The 18719-nt window shown below is 56.8% G+C and overlaps 1 protein-coding gene across 1 annotated transcript in view; it reads right to left on the reverse strand.

The window, feature by feature from the left end:
- Mov10l1 (Mov10 like RNA helicase 1) overlaps positions 1 to 18719 on the reverse strand; it is a 62315-nt gene that overhangs the window by 1317 nt on the left and 42279 nt on the right. Inside the window, exons 17-24 of the mRNA XM_027953146.2 lie at positions 18295 to 18473; positions 17541 to 17687; positions 16495 to 16616; positions 14365 to 14464; positions 13342 to 13506; positions 11208 to 11381; positions 4587 to 4736; positions 196 to 303 (exon numbers count right to left, since the gene is read on the reverse strand). Of these exons, the coding sequence (XP_027808947.2) occupies positions 196 to 303; positions 4587 to 4736; positions 11208 to 11381; positions 13342 to 13506; positions 14365 to 14464; positions 16495 to 16616; positions 17541 to 17687; positions 18295 to 18473 (1145 nt within the window). The remainder of the gene's footprint in view (positions 1 to 195; positions 304 to 4586; positions 4737 to 11207; positions 11382 to 13341; positions 13507 to 14364; positions 14465 to 16494; positions 16617 to 17540; positions 17688 to 18294; positions 18474 to 18719) is intronic.

Consider the following 18719-nt stretch of genomic DNA (forward strand, 5'->3'; position numbering starts at 1 on the left):
GGGGGCTTCCCTTTACTTCTGGCCCTGACCTCTGGGTCTGCTGAAGAACTTCCGCAGTCAGCACCTGCGGTGCACCTGGGCCTGGAAGGCCTCGCCTTGCACTTTGCCTAGGGCAGGCATCCAGCTCTGCCGCTTTAGACCCCAGGGTTCTCAGCCCCCACAACAGCGAGGTGGCTGCAAGACAGCGATACCTACCGTTGAAATCACAATGACCAAATATTCTTGCCCTTGAAATTCCTCTACTGATCCAACCTTTATGTCCATCAAATCAACATTTCGCAGAAGAATTTTTATTTTCTCCACCTTTAAAAGAGGTTGAAATGTTAAAGATAACCCTGCACAAATCCGATCAGTTCTTTCTCATCTTGGTGTACAGCAAATGCCAGCCCACGTGCAGTGCTGCTTTCAGGCACGCACCACATCTACTTCAGTCTAACTCAGTGGGCATAAGCTGCTCGTCAGGAGGGCTCAGCTCCTTGGGGAGCACCTGCCCTCTCCCAGGAGCAGGGGTTAAGGAATGAGAGGGTGCACTGCTGCTCACAGTGGGCTGTGCACCACGATGGCAGCAGGCCCCAAGACCTCTGCTGGGCCCCTTCTGGGGGACTGCACACCCCGTGGGGCTGAGCTCCAGAAGTGTGACCACCAAGGAGAGCACAGGAGGTGAGCGGGGCAGGAGCAGCCACCTAACTCAGGGACAGCGCTGCTCGGGCAGGAGGAGCTGCTGAGGTGCCAGGGGCTGCAGCGGGATGACACCCGTGGAGAGCCGGCCTGTGGTGAGGAGTGAGCTCAGCTGGACCTCTGGAGAGCAGAGTGGGCAACAGATAAGACCAACACAGCCAGGAGGCGGTGGGTGGACGGAGGCCTGAGGGACAGTACACGCCCACAGACTGAAGGCCACGAGCGAGTGCACGTCCCACCATGCAAGAATCAGAAACACCCCAACCAACAGCAAAGCCAGGTGCAGCTGGATGAGACCCCTAACTCAGCCCCCAAGGGCAGAGCCCAGAACAATGTGGAAAGACGTGCTGCTGGGAGAACTAGACACAGCTCCACGTAGATGGGCATCACATGGAGCAACTGCCCAGGCAACAGTCAATCCAGGGCCGTGGGCAGAGAGAGGTTCTCAATGCACTGCCCTTTCAAGGAGGCCCCCATGCCCACCCCTAGGCAGTCCCAGCAGCATGTGCCTTGGAGAGGGAGGCCCTCAGCACCCGTTGTCACCCAGCCAGGTCACCTCAGAGCATGTGGCCTCTGTGTCCCCTGCAAGCCATGCCTACACCCAGCCTTAGGGAAGGGGGTGAGGAGACGTGCAGGGCAAAGGCTGCGAAGATGCGAGAGGGCAGCACGGCCCCCCGACTGGCTGCACCTCAGACACCAACAGGGGATGCTCGCGCCTGTGCCCAGATTGGCCGACCCAGGCCTAGCCTGCCTGCCAGTCCCAGGCTGAGAGGGTGGCAGAGCCCAGCAGGACAGCAGACAGTGTGGGGGGCAATGGGACTTGCAGGAGGAGTGGCCAGTGGAGGCAGGGACTCTGAAGGCTGGCCAGGGCTGTGCTGGATCAGGGTTGGGAGTAGGGAGGCTGCAGAAGCTGCCTGCAACAGTTCTCAGCCAACTAGCCACCTGCTGCCAGCAGGTGCCACCTTCACTGACGACCTCGCAGTTCCTGCCAGAGCAATGACTCACCCCTCTCCATAGCTCAGGGCTCCCAGGCCCACATGTGCCAGACTGTGTGTGGAATATGGTAGAGGGTGGACTCTCACTGGTCCCCAAGAGAAATCAGTTGAGTGGACAGACCCTGAAGCAGGAACTAGCCGAGCTGGCTGTGCAGAGACTAGGGCAGCGTGGAAGCCCTGGGAGCTTCACCAGGCTCAGGGCCAGCGTGGCTCAAGGACCCGTGCCTGAGCGCAGCCACAAGGACGGGCCTGAGCTTTTGGACCAGCCTGGTGTCATATGGGCTGCTTCTCCTGGGCCTTGCTGGTGTGCCTGAGGGCTCCAGGTCAGGACGTGGCAGGCAGGATGGCGATAGCCAGGTGCGCCCAAAGCAGCCATGTAGCTGGAAAAACCTGACACACCTCTGGGAGCTCTGGGGACCAGAGGCGCACAACCCGAGAGGCGCTGAGGCCTGAAGCACCGCACGTGGGTGCAGACAGAGGTGCTCTGCTCTGGGGTGAGGCTAGGCCTAGTGGGACTAGTGCAGAGTGACCTCAGAGAAGGGCTGAGCCCCACCCCGTGAGGTGAGGCTGGATGAGCACTCCTTGCTGAAGCTGTGAGGCCAGGAGACCCTCCACCAGCAGGGGGCAGTCTTACCTGCTCCTGGTGGTAGGCACAACTGCTGCCCACTGCCGGGCAACACCCGCCAACCGCCAAGCTGTGTGCCCTCAGCTCAAGCAGAACAAAACAAAACCTCAACAAGGACAGGACCAGCTGAGTGCAGGCAGCCACGACACAAAGCAGCCAGCAAAAGCACAACATGCATCACCAGCAGTGGGAATCAGGACCCAGAGCTGTAACGTTTTCTTTACTTTTTTTTTTTTTTTGGTACTGGGGATTGAACTCAGGGGCACTCGACCACTGAGCCACATCCCAGCCCTGTTGTGTGTTTTATTTAGAGACAGGGTCTCACTGAGTTGCTTAGCACCTCGCCGTTGCTGAGGCTGCCTTTGAACGCGCGATCATCCTGCCTCAGCCTCCCGAGCCACTGGGATTACAGGCGTGCACCACTGCTCCTGGCTTCCAAAGTTGTAAAATTTTTTAAAATTCCATTTTCAACAAAGAATGATAAGACATGCAAAGAATCTAAGTATGTGACCCGCACTCGAGAAGAAATGCATAGCAGGAACTGGGAGTATCCCCAGGTGATGGCTTAGCAGAACCACGGGTCCAGGGAACTACAGGAGACCATGCTAAAAACCTTCAGGCAAGCATGAGGACTGCGGTAAGTCCCAGCAAGAACAGCAACTGTCACAGGACCAGCCACACACGCCTCAGGCTGAGAACTGTGATTCCCGAGCCCACAAGCCCTGGAAGGGGTCACATCAGATCACAGACAGCCAAGAAGCTCCACAAACCCCAAGCAGGACAAATACCCAGGGATCCATAGCCAGCAAGAAGGACGTGTCCACACAGAGGACAGTGGTCCTGTGCCTGCAGGGATGGCAGGGAAGGACGATGTCCATGCACAGGACCAGGGGCTCCACCCCAAGGGACTCAGGCAGCCAGGGCTGGCATCTTCAGCATTCCCAACTGCAGGCTTCTTACATTTACCACGACTTAAAAACAAACAAAAAAACAAACAGAAACAGAGAAAGCAGCAAAAGAAGTCAAGTGAGAAGGACCGTCTGGTCACTGGCCGGGAAAGGCCCAATGTGAAGAATTCACATCAGGAGTCATCAGGAGCTCACCAATGCCTGAACTCGGCCCAGTGGACACGCCGAGCCGCGAGCAGGCCACCCAGCCCAGCCCTGAGGGAAGGCTGCCTGGGCTCCTCCACAGAGGCTTACCTGCTCCAGCCTTCACGGCCGCTGCCGCTGGAGCGCCAGGCACTCGGTTCAACCTCAGGCACAGAAGAGACACGGCCTGGCCGAAGGGCTCCGTGCAGGGCACACACCAAGGGCATGCCCTCTGACCTTCACCTATGTGGCCGGCCGCTGCCTGCCTCTCCGGGGCTTCTTCCCCAGGCCTGGGCGGCTTGTACCCCCCAGGAGCAAGCGCTCAGTGACTGAAACTCCACCACGGCTCCAGGCCAGGCAGGGGTGCAGGGGCCTGTTGTGCAACTCAGGAGAGCCTGACTGGGACGAGGCTTAGATGTGAGGTGATGCTCAGAGTCTAGGGGTGAAGAGATCATTTTACCAGAGGACACCCTCAGCAGTGCACTGATCCACTTGAGCAGATTAACTGGGTGGTGACTGGAGGGTCATTGAGGATGTGGGACACAGCGGGCATGGCTTTGGGAATTATACTTTGTCCCTGGTGAGCAGAGCTCTCTCTGCTTCCTGGCTATCAGGTCCCAAGCTGCTTCCCTCCGCCACACCCTTCCTCCATGGCGTGCTGCCTCACCGTGGGCCCAGAACTGCGGAGTCGGCCAGCTATGGACTGAACCTCTGAAACTGTGAGCCCCAAATAAACTATTAATTATTTTTGTCAAGTCATTTGTCACAGTGATGTAAAATGCTAACCACAACACAGGGTAAGGCCACCCACCGTCCTGTACCTAGGTGGAAGAGCCACACGGAACAAGCACAGTCCCCTCCAAGGATGACACACCACCCCTTTTGAGAAACACCTGTTGACGGTGGGGTTGGCGAGCTTCTCCTTAAAGGGCCAAATATCCAGGGTATTCCACAGATTCTTATGCAAAGTTTTATGATGTAACCATTTAGAAACAGAAGCAAGCTCAGCTCTGCAGAGCAGGGATGGCTGGGGGAAGCAGTTTGCAGACTTCCCTCCAGAGCACTCGAACGTGGTCCTGCTTCTCTAAAAACCTGCTGCTGTTCACAATGAGTTTGTTTCTGCCTTCTACAGACTCCACAAAATGGGGAACCTGGGCCCCAGTGACTGTAGAACAAGGGACATCCCTGCAGGCACACCTGTTTCCGGTAGGGCGTGATGACACCGATGTCCCTGGCAGACACCTGGCTGGAGACGCTCCGGGCCAGCAGGCAGCAGTAGCGCATGACCTGGACAGCCTCGGCGGGGTTGAACCATGACGGGCTTCTTCCTTCCCGTGCCTCGCTGCCCTGAGGTAAGGAGGAGAGAAGACTTCATTGACTCAGTGACGATCACCCCGGGCCCACGGTCAAGGATCGGGATCCCTGATGTTATAAAATACACACTGAATTGACAGAGAGAAAGTCCCTCTTTCAGGTGCTGGGGCTGGGCCTCAGTGGTAGAGCGCTTGCCTAGCACTTGGGAGGTCCTGGGCTGGATCCTCAGCACCACATAAGAAGCAACAACAACTAAAATAAAGGTCACATTCTTAGAAAAAAAAAAGAAAAAGAAAAAGAAAAGAAAGTCCCTCTTTCATGCAGAGCTTACAGTCTAGGAGGGCAAGTGTTAAACAGTCATGCAATCACAACACGCCGTACAACCTGCCTCAGGGCTGACGGGTGGAAGGCCAGGGCAGAATTCCTTCAGGGAGCTCCACTGAGGACAGGATGGGCAGTCGCTGTCAAGGAGCAGGCTGGGCTGGAGGCCACGCAGGGCCTGACACAGAAGGGTTCATGGCCCACAAGGGAAAAGACCATGTGCCCAAAGCCTGGGAGCCATGTGCAGCGGACAGCGTGGCCTGACAGGAACCAGCCAGCTGTGGCCAGTTGCACAGACCCGGCAGTCCACCAAGAGCTAGGTGCTCGCGTCCTGCCCACTCCAGCCAGCCCCTGGCTACAGGGAGGGCAGCTGTCACTCTCTGGATCATTCCCAGGAGAGAACAGATGACATTTCTCAACTTGAGAAACTCTTCCTTGAAGCATGAAGGATGCACTGCTCTAGGGACAAACAGACCAAGACACAGGATACTCATAAGTGAGTCTCACACACATAGTTCAATGTCCTTAGCAAGGGTACCAAGGCCACCAGGAGGACAGTCTTCCCAGCAGATGACTCAGACTGGATGCGCACCTGCGAGAGGGCAAAGCTGGGCCTGATCTGGGCCCGTGTGGACGCTAACTAGAGATGGACAAGAGACTGAACAAGACCAGGTCTGCAGGCACTTACAAGAGAACACAGAGGAAGCTCCCCAGCATTGTAGTTGGTGGCGACATCCTGGGCGTGATGCTGAAGCACAGGAAGCAACATAAAACACCAGAAAAATGGATGACCTCAAAACTAAACTTACTCATCAGAGAACAATCCTGAGTGCAGAGACAGTCTGGGACAGGAGAAAATGTCCCCAATACGTTCAGAACTCATGCCACTCAACGACAAAACCCACAACCAAGTAAGCGCATGCAAAGGACCTGCTATTTCTCCACAGAAGACAAAGGGAAGGACGAGCTGCCCAACATCCCCAATCCCTAGGGAGACGCAAACCAAAACCACCCTGTGCTGGGCATGTGGCCACAGCCTGATCCCAGTTACCTGGGAGGTGGAGGCAGGAGGAATTTGAGGCCAGCCTGAGGAGCTCAGCAAAACTTGTCTCCCTGGGGAAACAGCTGGGTGGCAGAGCAGTTGCCTAGCACGTGGGAGGCCCTGGGTTTTCCGTTCCCACTACTGCAAAACACACTAAAAAAACCTACCCCATGGCCACAGAATGATACTATTAAAAAACAAAAGGGAAAACACTGTTGGTGAGAATATGGGGAAAAGAGAACTCTTGTGCGCTGGTGGTACAGATGTAAAGTGGTGCAAGAGATGGAGAGAAAGGAGCCCGGACAGCGCAGCTGCTGTGGAGAGCAGGAAAGGCCCACAGAATCCCACCAGAGCCTCCACACTCTCCACGTTCACAGCAGCACTTCTGAGTTTCCATTCTTAGTCTTTTAAAAACTAGTAGCAAGTGTCCAGAACTTAAGCGTCCACTGATGGACAGGGGGGTGAACAAAATGCAGTGGGCCACAGCAGCAGGTGCTTCGAGGGCAAGCTGGGGAAGGTGCCCCAGGGGCTTGGCACTGAGCCACGCCCCCGGCTCCTGTTCTTACTTTGACAGGGACTCCCTAAGTTGCCAAGGCCCCCTGGGACCTGCGATCCGATCCTTAGCTTCCGAGTCCCTGGGGTGAGTCGCTGGGGTGACAGGCGCGCGGGCTCCCGTGTTCAGCCCTTAAAAGGAAGGGAATTCTGACACCCACGCCAGGACCTGGATGAACCCAGAGGACACCAGCTTAGTGGCAGAGCCAAGACTGCCATTTTTCCCAGAGGTCCCACGGGTGACGGACCCTCACTCCTAAGTGAGTCTCACACACACAGTTCTGCACCTCCTCCCAGTTGTCCTGCAGGAAGCAGGAAAGGAGGGGCAGGGTGCCGTGTTCACTGGGGAGCATTTGGGTTAGCAAGATGACAAGGCTCTGGGACGCTGGGTACAGAGCAAGACACGCATACTAACAGCGCTCAGCTCCACACTCAGGATGGCTCACGTGGGAGACTTGTTATGTGTATTTAGGTTCCAATTTTAAAAAGCAAACACCATGTAAGGCAACAAAAATTTACTACTTTTCAGAATTTTTTTCTGTCAAGCTATATGCAACTTATCCCTTCAGATTTACAATGAACAACTGAAGTAAAGTTTTAAAAAGACTAAGAATGGAAACTTAGAGCAGAACTTCTACGCTGAGGAGGAAAAATCCGAGGAACAGCAAATGCTGAACTGGAAACATCAGGAAAGGTGGAGAGGACCCTGAGTAACACAGGAGAAGGGAGCTGAGGTCGCTCCTCAGGCAGAGGCTGGTGCGGTGTGAGAGCAGCACCTGGCTGCCACGGAGAACCGCACAGGAGGGCGAGATGGGGCCTGTGTGCGGGCGCCAGCCTGAGCCAAGCTGCAGGAGAAGCTGCTCTAAGTTCTCCGTCACACACAGCGTGGGCCACACCAGGCCTGTCCCGAGCAGGGCACAGAGCAGCTGGCACACTCCCACAGGACAGACTTGGGACAATGACCAAAGCTGACACCTAACTGGCCACACTTTTCTAAACGCAGGAGTTTACAGGCCAAAGTCCTTGATCAGAACTTAATAAAATCAGAAATAGAAAAAATGAGGTATCACAAAATTCTTTGTCACATGGAAATTAAGAAAATTACTCCCCACCATCCTTTTTTTCCATTTCAAATGGAGTGTTCTGTTTTCTGCTTCCCTTGGTACTTTTCTAATCAGAGCGTTAAGTCACACATAGAAGTTGGACTCGTGACAGATGATGCCTGCGTGGAATGTGTGATGCGTCCGTTTCCCTCCACCCTCCTCCCTGTCCTCCTCCCTCTGCTCTCCTGACCCTCCTTTTGATGGCTTGTTTATTTTTGATTGGTGCTCTGTAGAGATTCATGAAGGTGGAATTCCCTGTGGTATATCTGCATTTGCACACAGCTAAACTGGACCCCCTTCCCCCCCTTTCCTCCCTCCTTCTCCGCCACCGATCTTCCGTTTGTGACATCTGGTTCCCTCCCCAGGCCTTCTCTGCCTATTGTGCTCTAGTTCCACACAGGAGAGGAAACGCCCCGATTCCTGCGTCTGGCTTACTTCCCCCAGCACGAGGTTTCCGTTCCCACCCACCCACGGCCCCATGATCCCAGTCTTCCTGATGACTGGACAACTCCCTGGTGTACATGGACCCTCTCTCCACTGACAGGCACCTGGGCTGGTTCCTGGGCTGGTTCCCAGCCTGGCTAGGAGGGCTGGTGTGGCTGTGCCTCCACAGAAGGCTAATCTAGTGACTCTGGAGAAATGCCCAGGAGTGGGAAAGCTGGGCCCTAGAGTTCTACCTCCCTTGAATGGAAAAGAAAGTCCCTGAGAAGTCACAGGTCTGGGAGGGCAGGCGGAGGAAGACTAGAGGGGAGGGGGACTTAAAAGCCAGTAAGAAACCAGAGGTCAGCAAAGGAAGGGAGCCAGGGTGAAGACGACATGCTGCAGACAATGGAGCAGAGGACAGGCATGAGCTGGCTTTCCAGCTGAAGCAGAGGCTGCCGCCCGGCCTTTGTGCCCAGATGGTCAATGCTTTAAGCCTTACAGTCCTGCCCAACACTGTGGTCAAATCCAAAGGCAGCAGAGTCCAAGATCTGAGACCCTTGGCTTCCTCAGGGCAGAGAGACAGCAGCACTCAGCCCTGCCCGTGGGTGCCATGGAGACCCTCTACTGACCTCCTTCTGCCTAGACCCCTGAGGGCTGGGTGGGCACAGCAAATGGACCGCTGCCCCCGAGCTCTGTGGGGGATGGGCAGCCAGTGAGGTGGAGGTCTATCTCCTCTCAGTGGAGGGAGCCTGAGTGTGCAGGGAGCAAGGGCCAGGCAAGGGTGGGGTGGGCCGCAGCAGCAGGACTGCAGTATCACCCCACCTCAGCCTCAGAACAATGCCTGTAGACGAGTCGGCATTTAGAGGTCACGTACTACATCAGCCCACTGCAGTGAGCCTGCACAAGTCGACACTGCCTCAGCGTCCATGGGAATGCACGTTGGACGTCCTCACACCAGAAGCAGGGCTCACCCCTGACGGTTCCCAGTTCTGCACCTCCTCCCAGCTCTCCTGCGGCCCACCTAGATCTCTGCCTCATATGGCTGCCCCTGATGACCACCTCCCCATGGGTCAGCTAGATGAGGCCTGCTTGGGCCGCCCACACCTCACCCTCACACCTGCAAGGACTGTGTAGACCTGCTGCAGTGACCACCTCTTGCCTCCACGTGACTTCCTGGAACTCTGTGCTTGATCTGGACGCCCAGTTAAAACTGCCTGTGGGAAATCTGTTTGGATAACACTCTGGGCCTGATAGAGGCATGGGCCCACGCCCCCCCAAGTCCTGGACCTCCATGCGTGGCCGCCACGTAGGCTGTGTACCTGGGGGCCTGTGTGTCATGGAATCTTTATTCCATCTCGTGTCTCCTAAGCACTGAGGTGGGCCTCTCCCATCATAAGACCCTACATTAAAACACCTATGTTCCTGTAATCCCAATGGCTTGGGAGGCTGAGGCAGGAGGATCATGAGTTCAAAGCCAGCCTCAGCAACTTAGGGAAGCCCTAAGCTAAGCAACTCAGACCCTGTCATTAAATAAAATACAAAAAGGGGTGGGGATGTGGTTCAATAGTTGAGTGCTCCTGAGTTTGCTCCCTAGTACCAAAAAAAAGCAAAAAACCCCAACAACACACACACACACACACTCTCTCTCTCTCTCTAAGTTTTTGGACCAACTCAGGACTTCTTTTTGTCAACTATATATATGTTGTTTGTCATCTACTAAAGTGACTTTTTTTCTGGGGAGAGCACTGGGGGTTGAACTCCAGGGCACTCAACTGCTGAGCCCCATCCCCATCGCTATTTTGTATTTTATTTAGAGATGGGGTCACACCTTGCTTTTGCTGAGGCTGGCTTTGAACTCACGATCTTCCTGCCTCAGCCTCCTGAGCTGCTCAGCTAGGTCAGTGTGTTTTGTAGCATACTAAGACTAATTGTTCTTTTATAAAAAATCCACAACTTCATTTTGTAATCAGTTTCTCATGTAAAGCCTGTGGTAATTTTTAGATGGCACTGAGCACACTAGCTAATTTGTGGAGAGAGGCCAGGAGAAGCCTTGCGTGAACCAGACCTGCACCTAGGGCCCACTCTGTGCTCGGGCATAGCCTCGAGCCTCTCCAGCCTCGCCCTTACATCCGCTGAGGCTCACCTGGAGACACTCCAGAGGGGTCCCCTCGGATACAGTTTCTCATTGTTTTTCTGATGCACAGGCAGCTTCTGAGGGTGTGCAGAGTCAGCCAGGCAGTGGGCGTGACTGAGGCTCAGGAGCACTGGCTGTCGGGGAGGGACAGCCTCAGGGCAGACCCCTCTCAATTCCTCTCCCATGTGAGGGTGGGATTCCCCCAGCCACTGGACTCCAAGCCACCCGAGACAAATGGACCTCAAACACGCGTCTTGACAAGGGGTTTAGAGAGGAACCGCGCAGGGGCTGTGTTGTGTGCAGCTGACGGGAGGGGTCCCTGGCACCCGTGCGCCCTGTCCTGTCTGGTGCCGTCCCAGCTCTCAAACCTCCTTCTTTGGCAGTGCATGGGAAACCCAACTCCTAATCCGACTGTCTGGCTCCAGTGACGGCTGAACTTGTGTTTAGCTGTGGAGCATCCAGCCCCTCCCTGTGTGAGGTCCTGGTGAGGGGGAGGCTGTCACCTGGGGTCTCCCCTGACCTGGGACTCCGGTGCTGATGGATGTGCTCTGCAGGGTGGGTGGGCACTGCTGGGCAGCAAGCTTCCTAGGCCCCGCTTCCCGTGTCCTGCCCGCCGTGCCTCCCCGGCCTTCTGATGGGCGCCAGCCTGGGCCTCTTCTTGGGACCAGTGCTTGACTGCTGTGAGCATCACAAGACGCTGCCCTGGGAGGCCCACCCTGCAGGCCACTCCTGAGCTGTCCCACAGGAGAGGCTGGCGGCAGTCCTCCTGTTGCCTGCTGCTCTTGGGGACCATGAGCATCCCTCTGCCCCTCCCCAGGCTCTTGAGAAACTACTCAGTCCCTGACACAGTGAGGCCACACTCAGGGGATAGAGATGAGCACCTCCTGCCTGGCTGGCGCAGAGCATCCGTAGTCCAAGGTGTGACTTACCCTCACCCCGTGGAAGATGAGAGGGAAGCCTTTCTTGGGCAGCTTCTCCCAGCCCAGTAAAGAGGTCACCACTTTGGGGTCTGCACAGACTTCAAGCTCCCTGTGATAGAAAAGCCGAGAGGGCAGCGCCAGCAGGGCCGAGTGGGATCTGTAGTTCTTCACTAATTTTGTGACCTGCAGGAAGAAGACAGGTGCAGAGCGCTAGGGGAGGCAGCACTGGAGCTCGTCCACTCCCCAGGGCAGTTCCCCACTCCTGCCTGTACCTCCCTGAGCCTGAAACCTGCCACCACACTAGCTCCCCAGATGACGGTCTCTGCAAGGGTCTGTTTAACAGCAAGGACTGCTCCTCTCCTGGGTCCTAATGGGCTGGGAATCTCCCAAGGGGCACAGACGGCTCCAGACGCACCACTGTGTGCCGTCTGCTTCACTCTGGATCCAGTCTCATGACCCCAGCCCTGGATGGCAGGCAGGCGGGCAGGCAGAGCCGCGGTGCCCTCCCTGATGGGCTGTACGCTGTGAGGACGGCTCCACACTCCTCCTCCATCTGGTCTGCAAAGTTCACGTGCTTACCTTACACACTTCTTCCCTGGTTCCTGGCAAACGCTCTGGACTGCTGACCCAGGGCAAGGGACTTGTTAATCCAGGGAGCAGGACATGTGTCCCGCTTCCAAGAAGCCAATCACAACGCTAGACCTCACCTGTCCACCACACCACCAGCCCAGAGCAGCACAGGGCCTGGGGAGGAAGAGCCACGTTCCCTAGAGCTGCTCTCAATATGCAGGTGGGAGCTTCAGAACCAAGCCCTGGGCCGGCGGAGGCTCCCGGAGCCTGGTGGCCACTGCTGGGCGCACCTGCAGGTGGTGTGGCAGGGCTGGCATGCAGCAGCAGCTCTGCCACAGAGGCCGCTGGCAGGTGCCCAGGAGGCTGGAGCACGGCTTGCCCCTCCCCTGGCAGCAGAGCTCTCAGGACCCTATCTAGGTTCAGAAGATGCTGGCCACCATCACCTCCTGGGGCAGCCACTCTGGGTTGTTCACTCCTCCCACAGTGGGTGCCTTTCAGGTGGGTGGCCTGGGAGGCCCTCCTCAGCCCGAAGATCCCCAATACCCCCTCCCACAGTCTCACCCCTCTTATTTCAGTGAGGTAAAGGCCCCAGGAGGCTCCAGCCCCTTTCCCCAAGCCTCTCATGAGCACTGTACCTCACCCACACCAGGAATCCACCATCAGATGGAAACCTGTCTTCTTTTTGTATTATGGCACGTTAGTGATGTAATGACATAGCTGTTTAGGAGAATAGTTTTTCTGGTGGTACTGGGGGTTAAACTCGGGGTACTCCACCACTGAGGTACACCCAGCTGTTATTTTGAGAGAGACTCTTGCTAAGTTGATGAGGCTGTCCTTGAACTTGCGATACTCCTGCCTCAGCCTCCTGAGTTGCTTGGATCATAGGCATATGGCCACCATGCTGGGCATTTTTTGGGGGTACTGTGGCAGTTTCTCACTGTCTTGCAACAGGCCCCACAGACCCAAGGCTCCCGGGTTCAGTGAGACAGGGCTGCCCCCAGTCGGATGAGCACCTCAAGTCAGGAGAGCTCACCAGAGACACTCCCACAGCCTTTCCCGGGCAGATCTTCTCTTATTTTAGTCACAGTTACAGAACCAGTTCCCGTTTCTCCTGCTGCGATGGGGCACTTCCAAGTTAGCTCCCATTGTCCTGGACCCCAAGGACCCCTGCCATCAGTGCCAGGCTGCCTGGTGTCCCTGGCCCCAGCACAGGCCCTGTGAGGCGCACTGCATGGCTCCTGGGAAAGGAGAGCGGATGCAAGTGCCTAAATCCCATCTGGGAGGCAGGGCAGCGGGCAAAGCGTCCCATGCGCTGACAGGCATCCGTGCTGGCTCCTGCTTCAGGGTGCAGCCTTGGCGTGGGCGGGTGGAGGACACTGGTGTTCCTGTGGAGGAGGTGCACGCTCCATGCCTCTCCTGGGCATGACAGACAGGGGTGCCCGCTCACAGCCACAGCCAGTGGACAAGGGGAAGTAGGCGGACAGCAGTGTGGCAGCCTCCCCTGCTGGCCTGCCATCCTGGGCTACTCCTGCCTCGCAGTGCTCAAGCCACTCAATAGGCCTGGCCGACTCACCAGCAGGGGGTTGTACGCGCCACAAGCACCGAATGCACTCTCGTCACGCAGGTACACTGGACGGGACATCAGTCTCTCCAACATGGACACGTTGAGCCCGTAGGCCATGGCCAGCCTGGACTTGATGACGGGGCCAAGCTGCATGGGGTCTCCAGCAAGCACAATCTGTGGCACACACAAGGGCTTGATGGGGACCAGCGTGGCACATGGTCCCCGCCTCAGGAGGAGCACCCTGGGAGAGCAGCAGGCTGGCTTCCCGGGTCAGGGTCAGGCTGTGCAGGCAGGGGCCCACGTCCACTGTGGATGCGTGACAGACAGAGAGGGTGCTGCTGGAGCCATGAGGACTTCCAGAGGGCAGGGAAGTGGGCAGCACTCCGTCCTGGGAGGCCCCACATGTGGCCATATCAGGCTGACTGTCCCTGTTTCCTCCCCGACCCTCCTGTGCTCTGCCCAGAGTCTGGGGACCTGAGAGGAGGCGGGTGTGCCCTCTGGAGGAGAAAGGGAGGGGCAGGGAAAGGGAGCACTTTCTCACCCCTCCTATTCTCAAGGAGCCCACTCCCACATGGCAGGTCTAGATGACTGCTCCTTGCCAGGGGTGCAGGGAACAACAGGGGTTAAGATGATTCCGAGGCTCCACAGGAAGCAGCAGGTGGGCCTGACAGGCACATGGAGCAGGAGGGGCTGGGGGTCAGAGGGGAGAGGCCCAGAGCAGCCCAGAGGGAGCAGGCACAAGGCCCAGCCCTGCCTTCTGGCACGGGGCGGGGGCGGGGGGATCACCAAGGGCAGGGAGCAGCTGCTGACTTTGCCACTGGGTCTCCAACACCTAGAATGTTCTTCGCTTTGTTTTGCCAGTGAAAAACCCCACCATGGCAGCCCCCCGCACTGTGCTGCAGCAAGCAGAACTGAGCTCCCTCTGCTAGGCCTGGTGCATTCTCCTGGCCCGAGGCCATGACCACTGCGGCCGGCCGGCCAAGGGAAGACCGGGCGAAGGAGACAGAGTGTGCCGCTGCACACAGGCCTTACCTGGCCGCTGACGTCGGAGATCAGCCCCAGAGGAATGAGGCACTCTGGCTCACTCGCCTGCCCGGCCTCGTCCACGAACACGTGGGTGAAGTGTCCGACTCTAGAAGCAGAGGTGTCTGAGTGGTCATGCCCACCATGGCTCTTAGCACCCGGTGCCAGGCCCCATTCTGCACCTGTGGGTCGAGTGGCACCCAGAAGGGCCGCGTGCCTGCCTCCCCAGCTGAATGACTGGGTACAGGCTGGCAAGGAGAGCCCGTGACAGATCAGTGCCTGGCGCTGTGTGTTGCTCAAAAGGACATGGACAGGACAGTGTGAGAGTGGGCATGACCAAAGCCTGAGCACCTTAGGACACTGCATGGCCTTGCAGCAGCTTCCCCAGAGCTCCATCAGGCTCGGCCTCCCCACCGTGAGTGAGCTCGCAACCCCAAGCTGGCTGCTCCGCTCTCTGCCTGCTTCCCTGGGAGTGAGGGGAGACTGGCCAAGGAGCAGCACTGGGCAGCTGGCAGCAGGTGGCCTGGGCACCTCCTCCTGACTGGTCCCACCAGCCACACCGGCCTCTCACCACACACCCAGCAGTCTCTAGGTGGCACGGCCATGGTGACAGCAGGACGGCGCCCAGGGTGGAGGGGACACTGCCTGCGCCTACCTGGCCTCCAAGCCTCAGTGGTCCCACTAGGACATCAAACCCGTAGTCAGAAGTGCCAGGGAGGCTCCTCGCTCCCACCTCCCACCGTGGCCAGAGTCAGGGCCCCTGTGAGAGACGAGGAGGTGAACCACCTCTGCTGGACACTAACCCAGCACAGGAGGACGAAGCTGAGTGCTGCATTAGCTGGTGTCACTTAAAGGCACTTCTCTCAGAAGACACTGCCCCCTCTGTCCTGTAGGGCTTCACAGCCGCAGCTCTGGGTTGTCACCAGCACAGCAGCTGGCCCAGCCAGGTACCTCTTCCCCTGGGACCTGGACGTTGGTGCACCCACGCTCCGCACACCAGGCTACCCTGCCCTGCACGAAACCTGCACCCCAATGACACCAGACCCGAACAAGAGAAGGACGGGCTGTCTCTGCTGAAGCCTCTGCACCCCCAGGCCGCCAGTGCGTTGATGAAGTCCCTTAACCTGTCCAGACCTGCCCCATCCCATGCAGGGACCTCAGCTGCCACGTGTGGCCCTGGGGCACTTCAGGTGGCGAGCCAGAAACACGCCATGTTATAAGGGTGAAGACGGGGTTTTTAAGTCTCTGGTCCTTGAAAAACAATCACCGTCTGACCTGTCACTCCCCGGCATGTGCACGGCGGTGCTCTATGAGGTGAGAGGAGCCAGCAGGCACGGGCTCAACTGTGACCCCTAGATGCAGCTCCCTGTGACACTGGCAGAGGCCTGGAGTCCTTGGCCAGGCACCCTCACAGCCACTGCCTCAGGCTGCCCCTGCCAGAGGCCACAGCCTGCCCCTCATGTGTCCGGGGAAGGTGGGGCTCCTTGGTACTTCAGCCTGCTGCACACCACTTGGTGGCCCTCACTGTCCCTGCCTCCCTCCCCACAGCACTGAGTGACTGAGCGTGCGTCTCAGGCAGCCTCCTCCTATAGCTCGGAAGTCCAGCAGAAGTGCCTCTGGTCAACAGGGCACCCCACGTTACTCCACCTTCCCACAGAGCCCACGCACCAGTGGGTTTGAGGTCCACAGAACTGGACCTCAGCGCCCAACTACTTCCTATGTGTCCTGCCTCCTCACATCCTCTAAGCAACTCACCCCCATGTACAGAGGCCTCGGAATCTTTCTGCCACACCAGGGGTCATGTCCAGTGCCTCCCTGGACCTCAATCCCTGGGACACAGTCTCCTCTTCCAGCTCCCCTCCTGCCACTCCTTTTGTTCACAGGCTCCAGCTCCAGAGGCCCCTCTGGGTAAAATACTTGGGGCCCTCTAGCCACAGGATCTTTGTATGCACTCATCCATCTGCTGGTGTGTCCCTCTATTGGGCTGTGTGAGCCTCTAGGGTCCAGGACAAATACCACTTCCTCAGTTGGACCGAAGCTATCCTGGTCTGTCATCTAGCCCCTGGCTGCTGCTTGTCCCACCACCTGGCCTCTGCGCAGGCGGCCTCCTGCAGACGTCCCTGCCAACACCGTGCTCACCTCACTCCTATCTGGTAGAACAGCCCCGCACTGCTGCACGTTGTGATTATTATCCTGAAGCGCGATGCTCTCCAGATATCCTCCCCGTCTCTGCAATAGGGCTTGATGGCATCAATGATGGTCTAGGGCAAGGAAGGCAGAACACATTTGGTCTTCAAATTATTAAGTGCTCCTTTAAACTGGGCAGAATGACAAAGCCAAAATGAATTCTGAGATCATCTTCCCTTCGCCACTTCCCAGGGAGGGAACTACCTAGTGATTCAGGACTGGTTTTTTTTTTTTTTTGGTGGTGGTGTTGGGGATCGAACCCAGGTCCTTGTGCATGCCAGGCAAGCACTCCACCAACTGAGCTGTTATCTCCAGCCCCATGGCTTTTTTCTTAATTAGCATGTTTTACATTTTCATATTGATTAAGTCCATGTTTTGTGGGCTCTAGAGCCATGAACATAACGTACCCCTGCAGAGCCTTCCAGGAAACAACATTTCCTCATCTTAACTCATTATTATTTTTTGAGATGTCTGGGAATGGAACCAGGGACCCTCATGTGTTACGGTTGTGCTCTAGCACTAAGCTACTTCCCCAGCCCATTTTTAAAATTTTATTTTGAGACAGGCTTTCGCTAAGTTGTTGAGGCTGGCCTTGAACTTGTGATCCTCCTGCCTCAGCCTCCTGATTGGCTGAGATTACAGATGTGCACCACACTGAGCCTGGCTTCAATTTTTTTTTTTTAAGCAACATTTCAGTCCATAAGCAAACCAGAAGCCTACCAGTTCCCTGAAGCTCTACTTGTAACCAAGCCAACAAAACAGAACTAAAACAGAACAATTCATTTGCAGGTCAAATAAGAGAGGAACAAAAAACTTTAAGGAAGCTCAGGACACCTGTGACAGGACAGACAACCTGGAATGTGACAGTGAACAAGGCGTGCAGGGCACACACCAGAATTGCAGGCGGCTTGGGGCTGTCACCCTCCTGCCCCTGCCCCTGCCTGCCCAGGGCACCTGCTGAGGAGGCAGCCTGCTACCATTCCATGCCTGGGGCTCACCTCCTCAAACCTGCAGGTGGCGTTAACCCGGACCATGGCGGCTGGTCTCAGCATCTTGCTTTCATGCAGTCGCAAACACACGAGGTCAGCAGCACTGTTAGAGGGGGCACAGACCAAAATCCGACTGTCCGGCAAAGCATAATGTACCTTCATCCAAGACACAAGAGACCGAGGATCATAACTCTCAACCCTGCACAGCAGAAACCCCAGGCCTGATGTGCAGTGCACACAGGCTGCTTTGCCAGACGTGGATGCCGGCTCGACCCCTGAGACCCCTGAACACAGCACAGCAAGGGTTCTGCCTCACAAGGCGTCCCCAGGCACCAGGGTAGGCGGTGAGGCTCTGCATTCCCCATGGTCCTAAACCACCTCCTAAGGCAGGACCAGGTCGCACCACTGTATGGCACCAGCAGGCACTCAGGTGAGCTTGCTAACGGAACCCTGAATGGCACAGAAATACTCAATACACACTATCTTCATAAATTTGATCTGAAATATAAAAGACACTGGCAGCTCCTGCAGAGTGGTAGTAGCTTCAGCCACAGCCAAGGCAGCTTGTGCAGTGGTTCTGTTCTGGACACTAAGTCGTACCTCCCCAAGGAGGCTTCCACCACCCTAGCATCCACACCAGTTCGCTTGACCATGGAGCGCTGGCCTTCTTAGCCCTTCTGACCACAGTGTGGACTGACCCATCCTGCAGGCTGAGACGCAGGAACACAGCACGGAGCTCAAAGCAGCCAGCTGCTGACCTTACCTGCAGAACCGCCTCGATGATGGTCACGGTCTTCCCAGTCCCAGGAGGTCCAAAGAGGACGTACGGGAGGGGGCGGCAGTCGCCACTGAGGATTCTTCTCACGGCCAGCTTCTGGTTCTCGTTCAGCACTGGGTTGAAGAACTCCGTGTCTCTTACTTTGGGGGTCTGGGTTTCGTCGGCTGTGTTGGGAGTGAAGAGAGGGGTTCAGTTAGAGGCCAGGAGTCGGAGCACAGACGCCTTGATGGCTGAAAGGCAGCGGCAGACAGGCTCTGGAGCACGCCCACCACAGACGCCTGCACAACACGCCCCTGGGAATGCCTATCTGAGCAGTGCGGGGCAGCCAGGAAAACTACACTAGGAGGGAAAAGGGCCATCCCATTTATTTTTCTGCTTCACAGATGCAGTGTCACCTCGAGTACTGGACA

Source organism: Marmota flaviventris, chromosome 3 (assembly GCF_047511675.1).
Source record: "Marmota flaviventris isolate mMarFla1 chromosome 3, mMarFla1.hap1, whole genome shotgun sequence".
Classification (NCBI taxonomy): Eukaryota; Metazoa; Chordata; class Mammalia; order Rodentia; family Sciuridae; genus Marmota; species Marmota flaviventris.